The sequence below is a fragment of the Anomaloglossus baeobatrachus genome, chromosome 1, assembly GCF_048569485.1.
Source record: "Anomaloglossus baeobatrachus isolate aAnoBae1 chromosome 1, aAnoBae1.hap1, whole genome shotgun sequence".
Classification (NCBI taxonomy): Eukaryota; Metazoa; Chordata; class Amphibia; order Anura; family Aromobatidae; genus Anomaloglossus; species Anomaloglossus baeobatrachus.
In genome coordinates this window covers 204,382,106-204,397,345 of record NC_134353.1, presented here as the reverse complement: position 1 = coordinate 204,397,345, position 15,240 = coordinate 204,382,106, and the positions used below count along the sequence as shown (strand labels likewise).

At 46.1% G+C, this 15,240-nt stretch overlaps 1 protein-coding gene across 5 annotated transcripts in view; it reads right to left on the bottom strand.

The window, feature by feature from the left end:
* Positions 1 to 15,240, bottom strand: part of FBXW7 (F-box and WD repeat domain containing 7) — a 237,503-nt gene that overhangs the window by 20,297 nt on the left and 201,966 nt on the right. For 3 of the 5 annotated variants that reach the window (XM_075347838.1, XM_075347835.1, XM_075347844.1), the window contains 3 exons: positions 10,971 to 11,053; positions 7,861 to 8,002; positions 97 to 231 (listed from right to left, as the gene is read on the bottom strand). In XM_075347838.1, coding sequence (XP_075203953.1) covers positions 97 to 231; positions 7,861 to 8,002; positions 10,971 to 11,053 — 360 coding nt within the window. Of the gene's footprint in view, positions 1 to 96; positions 232 to 7,860; positions 8,003 to 10,970; positions 11,054 to 12,263; positions 12,442 to 12,463; positions 12,725 to 15,240 lie in introns of those variants that run through there. The other 2 variants (XM_075347856.1, XM_075347851.1) reach the window with 2 other exon arrangements.

The window sequence follows — 15,240 nt, the reverse complement described above, 5'->3', positions numbered from 1 at the left end:
ACACCAACACAAGTAACAGAATGTAATTAGCGAGTAAAAGGGGCAGATGAGGACGTGGTGCGTAAACAGCTAGCCGTGCCCCCTGACAGATCTCACCTCCTTAGGCAGCAAAGAAATGAAGTCCCGTTGAAACTGAGGCTCAATAACTTGCATCATATGCTTCACTTGGGTGGGCTCACAACTGTCAATCAGCTCATCCAGGGCGAGGAGCTTCTCCGGGCCACTCCAGCTCTGCGGACAAACACAAATATATTACTCACTATCCGGCTTAATTCTCAAGAAACCATGATAAACAATGAAGAAAGAAGATTTGCTTAACACTGGTTGTCCACTACTTGGACAGTCCCTTCTCATTCCCCTTGTGCAGCCCCATAAAAATAAAAAAAGGTTTTACTCCCCTCCGGTGCAACCGCAGTTTTAGCAGTGTCTGAAGCCACATTACCAGGGCCCACGTGACATGGTTATGACATGTGAGCCCTGTGACCAATCAGTGGCAGCTTAATCTTCCCCGCCTTTGGACATTTGAGCAGGAAGTCAGCAAAGCGCTCACATCCTGTTCAAATTTCCAAAGGCGGGGAGACAGACGCGGGGCGCTGATTGGTCATGAGGCCTGCGTGTCATAACAATATCACATAGGCCCTGAGAAAGAAGCTTCAGACAATACTGGAATCGCAGCCGCACCGGAGGAGAGTATAGGCTTATTTATTTTTACGAGGGAAAACAAGGGGAATGAGTAGGGGTTGCTCAAGTAGTGGACATTCCCTTTAAAGTTACCTATAAATATTCTCACGCAATGTCCTTTAATGCCATCATGTAACTATTTGCTGATGCTCATATCAGGGGCATGGTCAGAAAGTGGTCACCCAGTATGGACACCTTACATTCACTCCATGGTGACTTCTACAGAGGAAGCGATGAAGGGGACAGAACATGAGTGGATGTCTGCAGAAAAAGGAATGCTTCCAGAGTTGCCCTTACTGCTGACAATATTGGGGTACTTTATGATTTACTATTATCATTAAAGTGTGTACAGCTCTCATTGAGCTTACAAGAAATCTGTCATCAGGTTTTTGCTTCCATATCTGAGAGGAGCATAATGTAGAGGCAGTACCTGATTCCAGTGATGTGTCACTTAGTGGGCTGACTGCTGCAGTTTTGATAAAATCAATGTTTTATCTGCTCCAGATCTAGCATTTCTCTGAATGCTGAGCTCTGTATAGCCCCACCCATAGTACTAATTGGCAGCTTTCTGCCTATGCACAGTGCTCAAAGAAAGCTGCCAATCAGTGGTGCTCATAAATATGAAAGACTACATAGCGGAAGTCTTACTACTCCTCTACTGGATATCATGCGACAAAACCGTGATTTCATAAAACCTACAGCAAAAGTAAGTGATGCTGGACTCTGTCTGCATTATGCTGCTATCAGATTAGTTGTCAAATACCTGGGGACAAGATATGGAAAATGCTGTACGAAGATTATATTTATGGCATTTAAAGAATATAATGTAGTAGTGGAAGACTTGGAATGAAAGCATTGCGACTCGGTGGTATGAAATACAATCACCATCCTTATGGAAGTAGCAAAAATCCCCTCCTGCCCTAGGAAATCTACATCTGCAAGTAGAGAAAGGTCAGCCACACCGGTGTGTTTAGGTGGCCTAGTAAAGCAGATAGACACATGCTAAGTTGAATGATTTTCTGCCTTCTGGTTTTCACAACCTTTGCCATTTAAAGCACACACCTAGTAATAAACATTGAAAGTCAATAGATTGCCCCAGAGGCCACTTTATTGTCAAACGGTCCCAGACGTATTTCTTCATAAAGCCAGAACAATAAAGTGAAAAAACAAATCGCAGATTCTTGGAAGCCTTTTTATTGCTTTTGTAATAAGTGCAGCTTAGGAAATGAAAACCATTTTAAGGCTTTATAATAAAAAGCACAACTTAACTGGTGCCCCCATAAGAAGGACGAGGACTTCCCAAATGTCAGCCAGAAAGCAACTACTGTACATCAGAAGTAACCCCCGCCTCATATCAGGGACTCCGGAGCATTCACATAAAGAGCAATGGATAATAAGGCATGCGGAATACTGTCACTGATCATGGAAACCACACAGTGCTAGCACGGCCCACTATACACAGGCCTCACAGTGAGCAATCAGAAAAAGGATTCTCCCCCTAGGACATGACGTCCATTCAGTGGGACTAATGACATCATCATATCCTTCAACAACAAGTCATAAAACAGTATACGAGCACAGAGGTCCCGGCTATAACCACCATTACTATGTACTTGTGGCAAGTCAATATACCAAAGCCTGCCAATAAAAGGGTGGAGGGGGTCAGCCTTAAAGGTGGTCTGGAGAACTAGTGACAGACGTGCTGTAACCCTCAATACGGTACACACTTAAAGGGGTTGTCCACTACTTTTATACTGATTACCTATCCTCAGGAGAGTGAATCAATACCAGATTGGTGGAGCTGCGACCTCACCTTCCCCCACAATCAGCTGTTCACAGTGCTCACGTTACCAGTAGCAGAGCGAAACACAGCGCCGACCACCATATAGTGGCCACAGCAGGGTACTGCAATCTCACTCATAAGGGCAAATGTGCAGTATCCGGCCACGGTACAGTTGACAGAGCTGTGCTGTTCCGCTTAATAACTGATCACATCTGGCCACCAGGGGTGACCGGTGTTGCACCCACATGGATCTGATAATTACCTATCACAGGAATAGTACATTAACCCTAGAACGTGCAACCATAGAAATCTACAATAGAAAACAAGTAACCTAGCAGGCCTGCGAGGCCCCAGGTATGCGTTCTAGGGTTAATATAAAAGTAGTGCACAACCAACTTAGCATGGAACAGCAGACAAATACAACCTGACATTCAGTAGTGTGAACTGTATTCAACACTTATTAGAGAAATCATGAGGTGGCCATACTCCTAAAACAGCTGTCGGGGCGGCCAATGTGCCTCATCGAAAAGAGGGGAAGATACCACTGACAGTCACTTATCTCCTGTGAGAGAAAAGGATTGGTCATACTGATGTCCATCGTGTCTGAGCCTTCCTACTACCAACATCTGAAATGTTAGAAAGTCAGTACACCCTGTACATAATAGATCACCATTCAAAATTGCTGAGAATGACAGGTTTGGCACACACTGCGTATGCTGATCAAGAGTAAAAGGAACTAAATACTTTAGGGAACAACTTTTGTACACGGCCATGAGTAGTGCAGGGTCTGAAGGCACTATCAAAGCAAACCAAAGGGAACACCGGGATCAGGCATGATACATTGCAGCAATGTGCCCTAGGCGGCAGATACAGCGAGCACAGGGCATCTGAAGGCTACGAGAAAAGATCACATGTTCAAATGCCCACAAATGTGTGATCCCTCATGGGCAGGGTCCTCTGTCCTCTTGTACCACTCTGTGTCTTGTTCTTGTGTTTATTATGTATACCCTTTTCACATATAAAGTGCCATAGAGTAAAATGGTGCCATAATAATAATAATAATAATAATAATAATAATAATAATAATAATAATAATAATATATAAGGGCTCTGTTCATATTAGATGCCCTCTATATACATATGGCTGGTACATCATGGCATCTTATGTTATCAACTTTATACAGTGAGATATATGTCTGGAGCATATTTTTTGGCGACCATCGTTCGCACTTGAAGAATGTAGTGGCCAAAGTAAAATCAGCAGAGCCTACTATAGAGAAAAAATACAATACGACTTAATAAAAGTAAAATAAAAACACAATAATTGTAGGTAAAGTATCTACCATATACTATTAGTAAGGATCTAACTCCGCGCCATAAGGATGGACTCCAGGCTCTGCAAAGCCAATAGACTACAAGAAAAAAACCCTGAAAGTGCCACATCTGCACGGAGCTTGGATCATCAAAGGATTTTCTATATGTTATGCCAACACAGACACACAAGAGACTGAACATGAGAACATGGGTAAGGGAGCTGGCTTAGGTGGAGCATTGTTGGTTATTGGAAATCAGACCCTTAGGCCATGTTCACACGTTGTGGATTAAATCCGCATTCACAGGTTTAATTGCGGATTAACAAATACATTGATGTTAAAGGGAACCTGTCACCAGAATTTTCGCTGTTAAACTAAAAGAATCCCCTTCTGCAGCTCCTGGGCTGCATTCTATAAAGGTTCATCTTGCTGCTGGCCCCCCTTTCAGATCTAAATAACTTTATAAAATATTACCTTTTGCTATGGTAATGGGGTTTGTTGGCTCCGGGGGCGGGCTGTATTTCATCTGTTATCACCCCTCCTGCCGCTGTTCGCCGTCCCCCAGTGTTCATTTACATAGATGAGGCCGCCGCCCTCATCTTCCGCAGTGCTCCGGAGGTCTCGCGCATGCGCAGTGGCACTATCGCAGGACTGAGCACTGTTTTCAAAATGCGAGCGCCGGTGATGTTATTGCGCAGGCGCGAGATTATGGGCGGCACTGTGAATGTCATCAACAGCGTCATCCAAGTACCCGTCCATAATCTCGTGCCCGCGCTTTTACCTCTGCCTCTACCGTTATGCGCTTGCGCTGGCCATTGCTTATTTTTTATCATCCCCATTTACCTTTTTTTGAAAACCGTGCTCAGTCCCTCGATAGTGCCACTGCGCATGCGCAAGACGTCTGGAGCACTGCGGAAGATGAGGGCAGCGGCCTCATCTATGTAAATGAACACTGGGGAACGGCGAACAGCGGCAGGAGGAGTGATAACCGACGAAATACAGCCCGCCCCCGGGGCCAACAAACCTCATTACCATAGCAAAAGGTAATATTTTATAACGTTATTATTTAGGTCTGAAAGGGGGGCCAGCAGCAAGATGAACCTTTATAGAATGCAGCCCAGGAGCTGCAGAAGGGGATTCTTTTAGTTTAACAGCGAAAATTCTGGTGACAGGTTCCCTTTAATAGTGAAAATTTGCTAAAACTCCACAATTTGACAGGCACATTGAAAATCCACAATGACAAAATCAATAACAAAGCAGGGGTTGTGATAAACACATTTGTATTTAACAACGGATCTCTGATACAGCCATGCACATAAATCCGATGTGTGACCTTGGCCTTAAAGTATACTGGTCATTTCGTAATAAGGGGGGCATGGGGCAGCTGTGATCAGCTCAGGGAGGTGCACATATTGAGACACTTTATGAGGATCACTTCACTCATCTACAAGAGCAAACCAGTGCCACGAATGCAAGGCACAGCACTTAAAGGAAATCTGTCCCATCGAATATCGCTAATAACCTGCAGATGTAGGGTTAGTCTGCAAGTTAATATCACTAGAAAGGTGCCCGACCTCCCTAATAAAAGTATGGCATCCATAAGAAAATTAAATCTTCTCCCAGGAGCCACCCAGCTTTCAGTCATACAGGCGTGACCGAAGTGGCTCCAATCACCGCTCACGTGTGATCCGTGGCTTTAGGCACACCCCTGCACTTTATACATGTTGGATGAATGATTGGTTAAAGACCTCCCAACTCTTCCCCAGAAAATGATGTGGGAGACAAGGCTCAGGGAATTGAATTTTCAACTCCCGGTTCCTTCGTTTTCATGGAAGATAGGCCGCTGCCACTTCTGGAAGCAGCTTCCTCCCCTCTCTCCCTTGAAAACACATCAATGGTCAGCTAAGTGCTTATATATATGGAGGTGTTGGGAGAGAGTGTAGTCTGCTCAACAGCTCACTGCAAACAAACGTTTGGCCAAATGCTCTCTGTGCAAGGCTAGCATTAGCCATCAGTGGGGGTCACAGCTGCTAGTCTCCGACCAATTGAAACTAGAAGACGACTTGAATCATGGTCTGGCTTAAGGTACGCCACAACTGATCATGAATTAGATAGGTGGGCAATGCCTTATTCTCCAGCCTATACTAGGTTGCCCACTTTTCTGGAGCAGGCCAAAACTGGGGACAAAATTTTGCAACTTTTTAAAAGGTGAACCCCTCAGTGAATCGTGGCCTGTGTGTTCTCTGAAACGTACCAGCTTGCAATCGTGCAGCCAGGCTCTGATTCATGCTGCACCTGGTCTGGGCAACATAAATCAACTGATGGGTTCCCTTTAAGGATGGAGTCTTTTATGCAATGTATCAAAAAATCCAAAAATGGAACAAACCAACTACATTAGGATGATAAAACTCTGTACAGACTTGTGATCTTTTGTGGCCTCTGGTAATAATCATCTCTTCAAATTTTACCCATGTCACACGGCCGGAAGACCTCGCCGGAACACATTTAATTCATACAGAAACCTTGCATCCCGCTAAGTGGTATTCGCAGTCGATTTGCCCTGTCACAAGACATTATACAATTCCACCTCTCCAGCTTTAGTTGGACTGTGACAGCATGGAGATATGTTGGCCTCGATAATCATCAGAACAATAGATCTGTTTTCAGTTACTGTATTTTTCATGGGAACAGTGTCCCAGTTTGGGACATGAATGCCCCACTAATCCTCCAATGCAGTGGTTGATTATCTGCTGTAATGTACATTTGCATACCAGAGCGCCACCAAATGACCTGAATGAATGGGAACCAGCAATTACAGCTGGAGGGTGCGGGAGTGGAGGAGACAGATAAGCAGGGCCTCGCTCATGCAGAGGAACGGGTAGGGACAAATCATGCAAATAAAAACAGTAGTATTTTGGTGGAGGGTGCTAAGCGACAGACCTCAGACTTCCTCCAGGAGAGAATGGAGGAACACCTGGCACGGAGCCCAGATGCCTGGGATAATTACCTGCACATCCCTGCTTTCGGATAACATGTTGGGGCTTGATAAACTACTAAACCATTCATCTCCATCATAGCTTCCCATTTGCTTTTCCAATCATGAAAGGCTCTTATTTTCCCAGGGGGGAAACAATTATCATAGATAAAAGAAGCCATCCTTAATTGTAACATGAGTGGGAACCTCCCGGATGACGTGCTTCACCTAGCTATCTGCACTCATGCCTTCAAGCTGTAGATGTTCAGCACTGATGTCCTAGGACAGGTTGGGACAGTCCACCATTTGGTGCTCTCGCTCACCAAATGTTTTATAGTCCTTATTCCCAGCATTACAGCCCTGATGAAAGGTCTACAGACCAAAGTAACGCTTTGAGCCATGCATGTCACAAAAGCTGGAACGGTTGGGTTGACTTTCTGTATTCTTACAGGAACCTAACACAACGGAGCACGCGTTCATTGCAGAACTTGTACAGCGGGGTCTAAAAGGCTTCTCTGCTGTGGCAAACATTATCCCTGTAGTAAGCAATTTTGTGGTGACCTTCTGAATGTACACTGTCAAAAGTACAGAGATGTTTGCTCTCATTCAGTTTACAAAAGGAGTACTGCCTGGCTGGCTCAAATTATGGACATAGGAACTAATGAGGCAGAAAACGAAGGGAACTTGCTCACAGGAACAATGAATCCATTTAACCCCCCTCAGAGGCTCAGTAGACCAATCCAAAAAGGCGAACGTGCTTACAAAACTTAGTTTCTGTACCATAATCATTTATATATTCACATCTCACCACTGTGTTGACAGGGTCCTATAGATCATGTTATATACATAAAAACGTCAATTCATACGAACCACAGAATAAAAAAAATCTAAAATATGACTAACTCTTAGCCATACCTAACTATGTGAATTAAAAAGTGTTCGTCCAAACAAACAAGTTCTGCTCAATCTATAAAATAAAGGACAACTTGTGGATCCATGGGGTCTGATCACTGGGACCCCCAGAAATCTGGAGATCATGGCTGTAGAACATGTTATTTTGGGAATAACCTCGTTATATAAATTAGAAAAATACAAAAATAAGCGCATACCTGGAACATTTTCAGCCATTCTTGAAGGCCTGAGGGTGGCTGCACTGATGTAATCCGACGTCGTTGCTGACCCTGCCCATTTGCTGCCCGTAGATCACCAAATGTTGTAGGTGTTGCTGAACATGGCACAAGACCTGTTGTACTGTAGAAAAAGTAATAAGTGAGAATCAAAGTCAAAGTTGTGTTTCCTAATGTTATGTTACCAGAAATCTTCTATCCCTGAACCTAAAGATGACCCATATTATGTTGGAACTAAGAAGATGAGGATGTGTTCTGTAATATTCAGAAAATAAGGCTGTGACCGGTAGGAAAGTTCCCATTCTGGTGTATCGTCAGGTAAAGCTTTTCTCATTAGAACATAATGGATTTGTATACAGTATTTGTTTTATCGTCTGGTTTTATGTTAATGATCTACATTAGCTGGCGATAACTTGAAATGATGACTTGATAGAGAGGCAGTTCAGGTTGTCACTCAAATAGGGGGCCGCAGGGCGAGGATGTCACACTAGTCTAGCATATAATCAATTTCTCAGCCACGTTCATTTATAGCCAACATTCCCACTGGGCATGTACTCTACCCCTTACTAATCTAACACGGCCCTTCACAGATTCTCATCTCGCCTATCCTGCTGCTGACTTAAGGGGTTAATGGTATGGCCAATTCAGAAAATGACTCAGGTTTATTTCTGGGAGCCGTTGGGTCATTGATTTCACGTTGGGTCATTGATTTCACGTAGAGAAATGAAGGGCGTAAACGTCACATTTTCATATGGCAGGTTTTTATATCTTGGAGATGACGAATATTTATATCAGGATTCTCCTTCCAGGTCTTCAAGGATTATGAAGCCTCTGTGGTCTTTCCACTTTACAGTGATTAACACTAGCGGGGGCTCTTAAAAGCAGGGAATCCCTTCTGCTATTTCCTATGGAAGGCTTTTATTATAATAAAAGCTTTTGTGATTCGCCACCTTTCACAGAAGTGGAATGCTCTGGGGTCTACTAAGATTCATGTAAAAGACTTCTGGTTTTAATCGTAGTGTGAAAGCGTTAATGAATTACGCTAAACTGATTGCTCCTCTGGGGGTATCAAGTGGTCACATTCACGTGAGCCCAGGAATAAGGCAGTGAGCAGAAATTATGCAATGCTATTTGGAAAACAAGTAGTAACGAGAGAAATGTACAACTGAGAAACAGCATCAAAACAAGTCAGGGGGAAATAGAAGAGCAATGGTGGAAATAAATCTACAAGGAGAATGTAGGGCTGAATGGATAACCACACTGGCATTCTGAGGGTTAAATGAACCATGCCTGTGATTGTGCTATAACTCCCACTGTAGGGAACCGTGAGATCATGCAAACCTCAGAGTGAACAGATTAAACCGTGACTGGAGAAGACGACTGTGTAAAGTGCCAGTGACAGTAGGAAGTAGGCAAGGCAAAACGCATCAAAAACTAGCTAGTCTCCGTCATACAGGGCTAGCTCCTACGTCACGTTCTTAAAGATATACCGGCAGGTTTACTGATAGATCTGAAGCTTCTCAGCCTCCTTCTTGGAACATATGGGAAGTCCTACCAGGCCCTTAGGTCTACTAAGCTGACATTGAGGAGCTTCACTAGACCCTCAGGCCCAACAGAATCTAAGGTGATGTGAAAAGGCATGGGAAAAGCTTCAATGTAACTTCAGGCTCATACCTTCAATGACCTCACTGCTTCACCACCGTGCGGAGCTGCCGCCCCACCACCGTGCGGAGCTGCCGCCCCACCACCGTGCGGAGCTGCCGCCCCACCACCGTGCGGAGCTGCCGCCCCACCACCGTGCGGAGCTGCCGCCCCACCACCGTGCGGAGCTGCCGCCCCACCTACACCCCACCTACTGTCTCCTCCCCATAATCCTATAGAATGTAAGCCCGCAAGGGCAGGGCCCTCTTCCCTCTGTACTAGTCTGTCTACTGTAACTTGTATATGTATCTTGTATGTAACCCCCTTCTCATGTACAGCACCATGGAACTAATGGTGCTCTATAAATAAATAATAATAATAATAATAATAATTCCTAGGTTATGTGGGAAACCCTAGCACAAAGGCAATGAAAGAGCAGCCTGATATTTATTACTAGAGTACCATGGACGTCTCAACTGGAGAAAGCTAAATTAGAAGCTCGGGTTGACTGTTGGGGCATATAGACGTGGATGTTATTGATAGGAAAAGCTTCATCAGGGTATGAGGGTCATTAGTAAGATCTGGGAGGATCATGAACACAACTTAGGCCACTTTCACAGGATTTAGTTCACAACTTTGTATATGAGGAGTAACCGTAGAGAAAAGGTAGAATGGAAAGCTGGGCACCTCTTCCATGTCTTGGAGAAGCTCCTGGCCTTGGCTTAGCGTCCTCATATTCAGAACATGGGGTAAATGTTAGGCCAGGAGGGGGTCTCACTACAAACTGAGGTTTTTATTTCTACTCAATATCTGAAAGTAATTCATCCACCTGTACTAACTTATATTTATAACTAATGGGGCTACAAACATACTAAATCAAATGGGTTTCAGCAGCATTTTCTTCTAGCTGCTCCGATTAAGCATATTGCTTTATATAATCCCCAAATCCTATAGAATGTAGGCCCGCAAGGGTAGGGCCCTCTTCCCTCTGTACTAGTCTGTCTACTGTAACTTGTATATGTATTCTGTATGTAACCCCTTCTCCTGTACCGCACCATGAAATCAATGGTCTTCTATAAATAATAATAATAATAATAATAATAATAATAATAATAATAATAATAATATAATCAGGACAATTAAAATCTTATTATAGGAATGAGGATTTAAAAAAAATAAACTAAATCTCAATGATTTCTTCTAGAAATATGAAAGCCTCAGTGCTTGAATAGGAAACTGCAGTTTGTGATTCCCCCTCTCCACGATAATGGTTTTACTTGGATTTTCCACAGAGCCACCAATTAATCTGCTGTTATTCACGACCGGAGACTACCCTCTGGAGTAGTAATGAAAGCAAAGCTGTGTCCAAATTAAAGAGGCAGCTCAGCAGCTGGTGAGACAGGATGTTCACTCCAGTCAGGACCAAAGCGGCTATTATTGAACTTAATTACCTTGTGTACTCCGAGCCTTTGCAGGGTTTCTTTCCCAAAGAGAAAGAACGGACCTCGGATCCATGGTCCAACTTTCTCTTCATCTGAAATCATAAAAGAAGAAAAAAAAAAAAAAGACTAAATGTATAAAACTGCAGCAGTGGAAACAATGTATCAAAGTCTCGTGTAACAAATGAGGTGTCAGACATGGAAATGGAAAATAAAATGCAAATTCAACTGGGAAGATTTATAGGAATCGCTATATTTATATAGGAACTAATAGGAAACCCTTAATAACCAAATACATAAGAGTCGTAATAACCAAAGACGGCGATACATGGGAAAGGTCCCGAAATACAATCCTATACACCAATATTGTGCCGGGAGGCGTCACTAGGATGATTATTGGAAGCCGCTACACCAGTCCCTCTACCGACTGCTGTAGTAACCAGCAGCCATCAGCGCTGAACCTGTTGCGTTATCTCCCTATAATTAATGTCAGCCCTATAAACAGACATAGCAAAGTACAGGGAAGGAATCCCAACGTCTTCCAAGTCATTTAGGATTTGCATATCAATTGAGTTTACAAGAAAAAAACTACAATACCGGGCTGCCCGCCATTTCCAAGAATGTGACCTGCCATAATGAGACCGCTGTGAGGACTCATGTCTAACCAGGCTCTGCCAACATGTGGCTCTTCTTCCTCAGATGAAAAGCCGCAGCTTTCATTTCAATTTACAAACCAGCTCGTTACTTCTGGCTCATCTATCCGAGTGGGATAAATCGAGCGCCACGCAAGGTCTCCAATGTAATTAATGCTGAAAGTCATTAAAATATAGATTTGTTCTGGGCAACTCCAGGGAGCGACAATCCTGCAGGATCTCTAATGAGGAGGGCGAGCAAACAATACACAGGATCCACCTGCACAGGCGGCAACCATGGCGAAGATCAATGGGGAATCCACGGCGGCGAGGGCACAGTGTCCAGGGTGGCGACTGCTGCATGATGAGCCTAGACAGGGCACACACAGACAATGACGGCGACGCCATACAGCCAACTGTCCAGTAAAGTTATGACTCGGCGGCTACGATGCCAGGATTAATATTCAGCACCACACTCCGCTGCCGGATAACCTTGTCTGGAAGCTTCCTAAACTTCTCCGCTCCTACACCATACAGATCCTATAGCCGGAGCCCAGGAGGCACTGCCCATGTGGAGCCGCCAGCATCCCAGGGCTCAGACACACCACACAGGCTGACCAGTGTGATCAGAGGGCACACAATGCACACAGGATAACCTTGGCACGATTCTTACCAGGCTGGTGGGCAAATAGCTGGAGAATCGCTCCCATCCTGGAAGTTTACAGTACTGGAGCGCCGCAGAGGGCATTGTTACCAGACACAGCCGAGGGAGGTGGGTGCAGATGGAGGTGGGCAGACGGTCCTATGCCAGTGTGTGTGCCATCTGCAGAGGGAGGAGGAGGGCGATCACCAGCGCACACGACCACTACTTACTTTGTAAAAGATCATTTTTAAAGTGCCGTAGAAGCCCATGATGCCGGCTGCTGGAGCGGCGAGCCGCACTAGATCCCGAGCGGCCGGACGGCGAGCTGGCCTGGAGGAGAGCGGAGCCCGGATCCCGGAGAGTGAGTGAGCGCAGCGTGTGCTGTGGACATGCTCGGACACGTCAGGAGGAGGCGGCACCGAGCACAGCACCGAGCGCAGGGCGGACAGGACCGAGCGCAGCACCGAGCACAGCCAGTGTCCCCGCTGCCAGCAACTCCAGAGACTCAACACGGGAGGAGCGTACCACGGGCGGACACACGGGGGGGACTGCGGAGCTGCACTGATTGCTACACGCGTCACGCAGGAAACAGCGGATTACGCCTCCCCCGTGTGAAGAGCTGCAATGGTGCAGTCCAGGCTGGAGCCGCACAGCCCACACAGCAATTATACGGAGAATCACGGAGCCTGTCAGCGCAGCGCAGGGAGGGAGCGCTGCCCCGGGCTATCCCCTGCACCCCAGCCCACAGTGCCGGCAGCCTAGAGAGCATGGAGGCTGTGTACAGCGGGCCGGCACTCCACCGCAGGGTATAACAGCCACAGGTAGCACGTGTGTCCCCGAGCAGGGCGCACTGCGGGCCCCAGACTGGTGTGCAAGCACAAAGGCAGGTGTCCCCCGGGGCTGGACTGGCCCCACGGGGAGAGGAGGGCTGCAGCGTCCAGGGCTCCGCGGGGGAAGAGGGCTGCAGATGGCATCAGAGGCTCTGCAGGGGAAGAGGGCTGTGGGCGGCATCAGGGGCTCCGCGAGGGAAGACAGTATCGTCAAGGGCTCCGCAAGGGAAGAGGGCAGCGTCGGGGGCTCTGCAGGGGAAGAGGGCGTCGTCAGGGGCTTTGCGAGGAAAAAGGGCAGCGTCAGGGGCTATGGAAGGGAAGAGGGCTGCGGGCAGCGTCGGGATCTCTGCGGGGGAAGAGGGCAGCGTCGGGGGCTCTGCGGGGGAAGAGGGCAGCGTCGGGGGCTCTGCGGGGGAAGAGGGCAGCGTCGGGGGCTCTGCGGGGGAAGAGGGCAGCGTCGGGGGCTCTGCGGGGGAAGAGGGCGTTGTCAGGGGCTTCGCGAGGAAAGAGGGCAGCGTCAGGGGCTATGCAAGGGAAGAGGGCTGCGGGCAGCGTCAGTGGCTCCATGGGGGAAGAGGGCGGCGTCGGGGGCTCCGCGAGGAAAGAGGGCAGCATTGGGAGCTATGCAAGGGAAGAGGGCTGCAGGCGTCGTCAGGGGATCCGCGGGGGAAGAGGCCAAAAGGGTTGCACAGTTTATCTTGCAAAGGTTTTACAAGAAATACAGTGCTTTAAACTTATGTATATTAGACTTGTATATACAGAGCAACATTTATGAAAATCTAATACGCAACATGAAAATTCCCTATTGTGAAGGTAAATTAGCTTTTAAAGGACCTAACAGAAAATAGTGCACAAATAGTTATGGATGGGTACCCCAAGATGAAGCCCCTCTGATGTCAGCTGTAAAGTGCAGCTGACATCACTGAGGACACGGATCCCTAGTGACGTCAAAGCTGTGATGCCCCATTTCACTTATAACAAGTAAAGAGAACCCCGACAGCTCATCAATGTTGCCCAATCCAATCAGTGGTGGGATGGGGTTATACAGAGCCCATGAATATGGAGGACTAAATGGTGACAGTTTTCCTAGTCCTCTAGTGATAATCTCCTGCTGATAAAACTGTGATTTAATCAAAATTACAGCAAGTGACACATGACTGGAATCATGATCTCTGCCCCTAAATGATGCTGCTTTCTGATTAGGTAGCAAAAACCTGGTGATAGATTCTCTATTTAAACAAATGCGAACAAGAAATGGGACATTTACTTGTCCTCACACTTTTTATTCTCCAAGATTTCTACATATCCCCATTACGTCTGCTAATAGCTGTGACTATTGGAAGCAAAATATTCAGAAAGAACATTCCAGATTAGATGTCTCCAGGAACATTCTGTTTTTCCTCTGCTCCTATAGGGGCATCTTTAGTATAATGAGGGGCTACCCCCGTCCTACACATCAGGACAGACCTCACGGCGTATGACTGGCTTCACTGCCCAATCACCGGAGCCACCATGGGCCTTGTTCCTGCAATAATTAGCTAAATACTTCACATGAAACTCTCTACAGCAGATTGTGCCGCCCCATGTGGTCTCTAGACCACCCCGTCTACATGTCAAGATCCTTACCCATGCCTATCAAGAGCAGCATTTTGCTCCACATGTATGACTAGAGCGGAGGGTGACGGGCACAGGGTAATAGATTTCCTTTGGTGTTAATGAATATGATCTTGCTTATGGTGAACAAGGCCAGAGAATCATTAGGCAAAATAATTGCATTTACCAGCTTAATTATTCCGTCAAGAAATCTCCGTGCTTCTCACGTGGCTGACATCTGCCTTCTGTGCAGCCCACAGTTTACAAATCATTACTTAGAAACTAAATAATTACCATCTTTTTAATCTAAAGCTAAATACTTACACAGACATGTTTTGCTTAGTATTCGAGAACTGCTAAAATGTGCAACTCTGCACTACTACGTAACTAGGTGGCAATGCCAAGCAGTGGGAATGTCTGCCCTGATGGGTAATGCTTTTATTATGCCAGCAGTACAGCACGTGACTAGAGATCACTGATCGGCTGCAGGGGTCATGAGCAGCCATGACTAGTGATGAGCGAGTATGCTTGTTACTACTCGGTACTCGCACGAGTATCACTGTACTCGGGCTACTCGGCGGGTA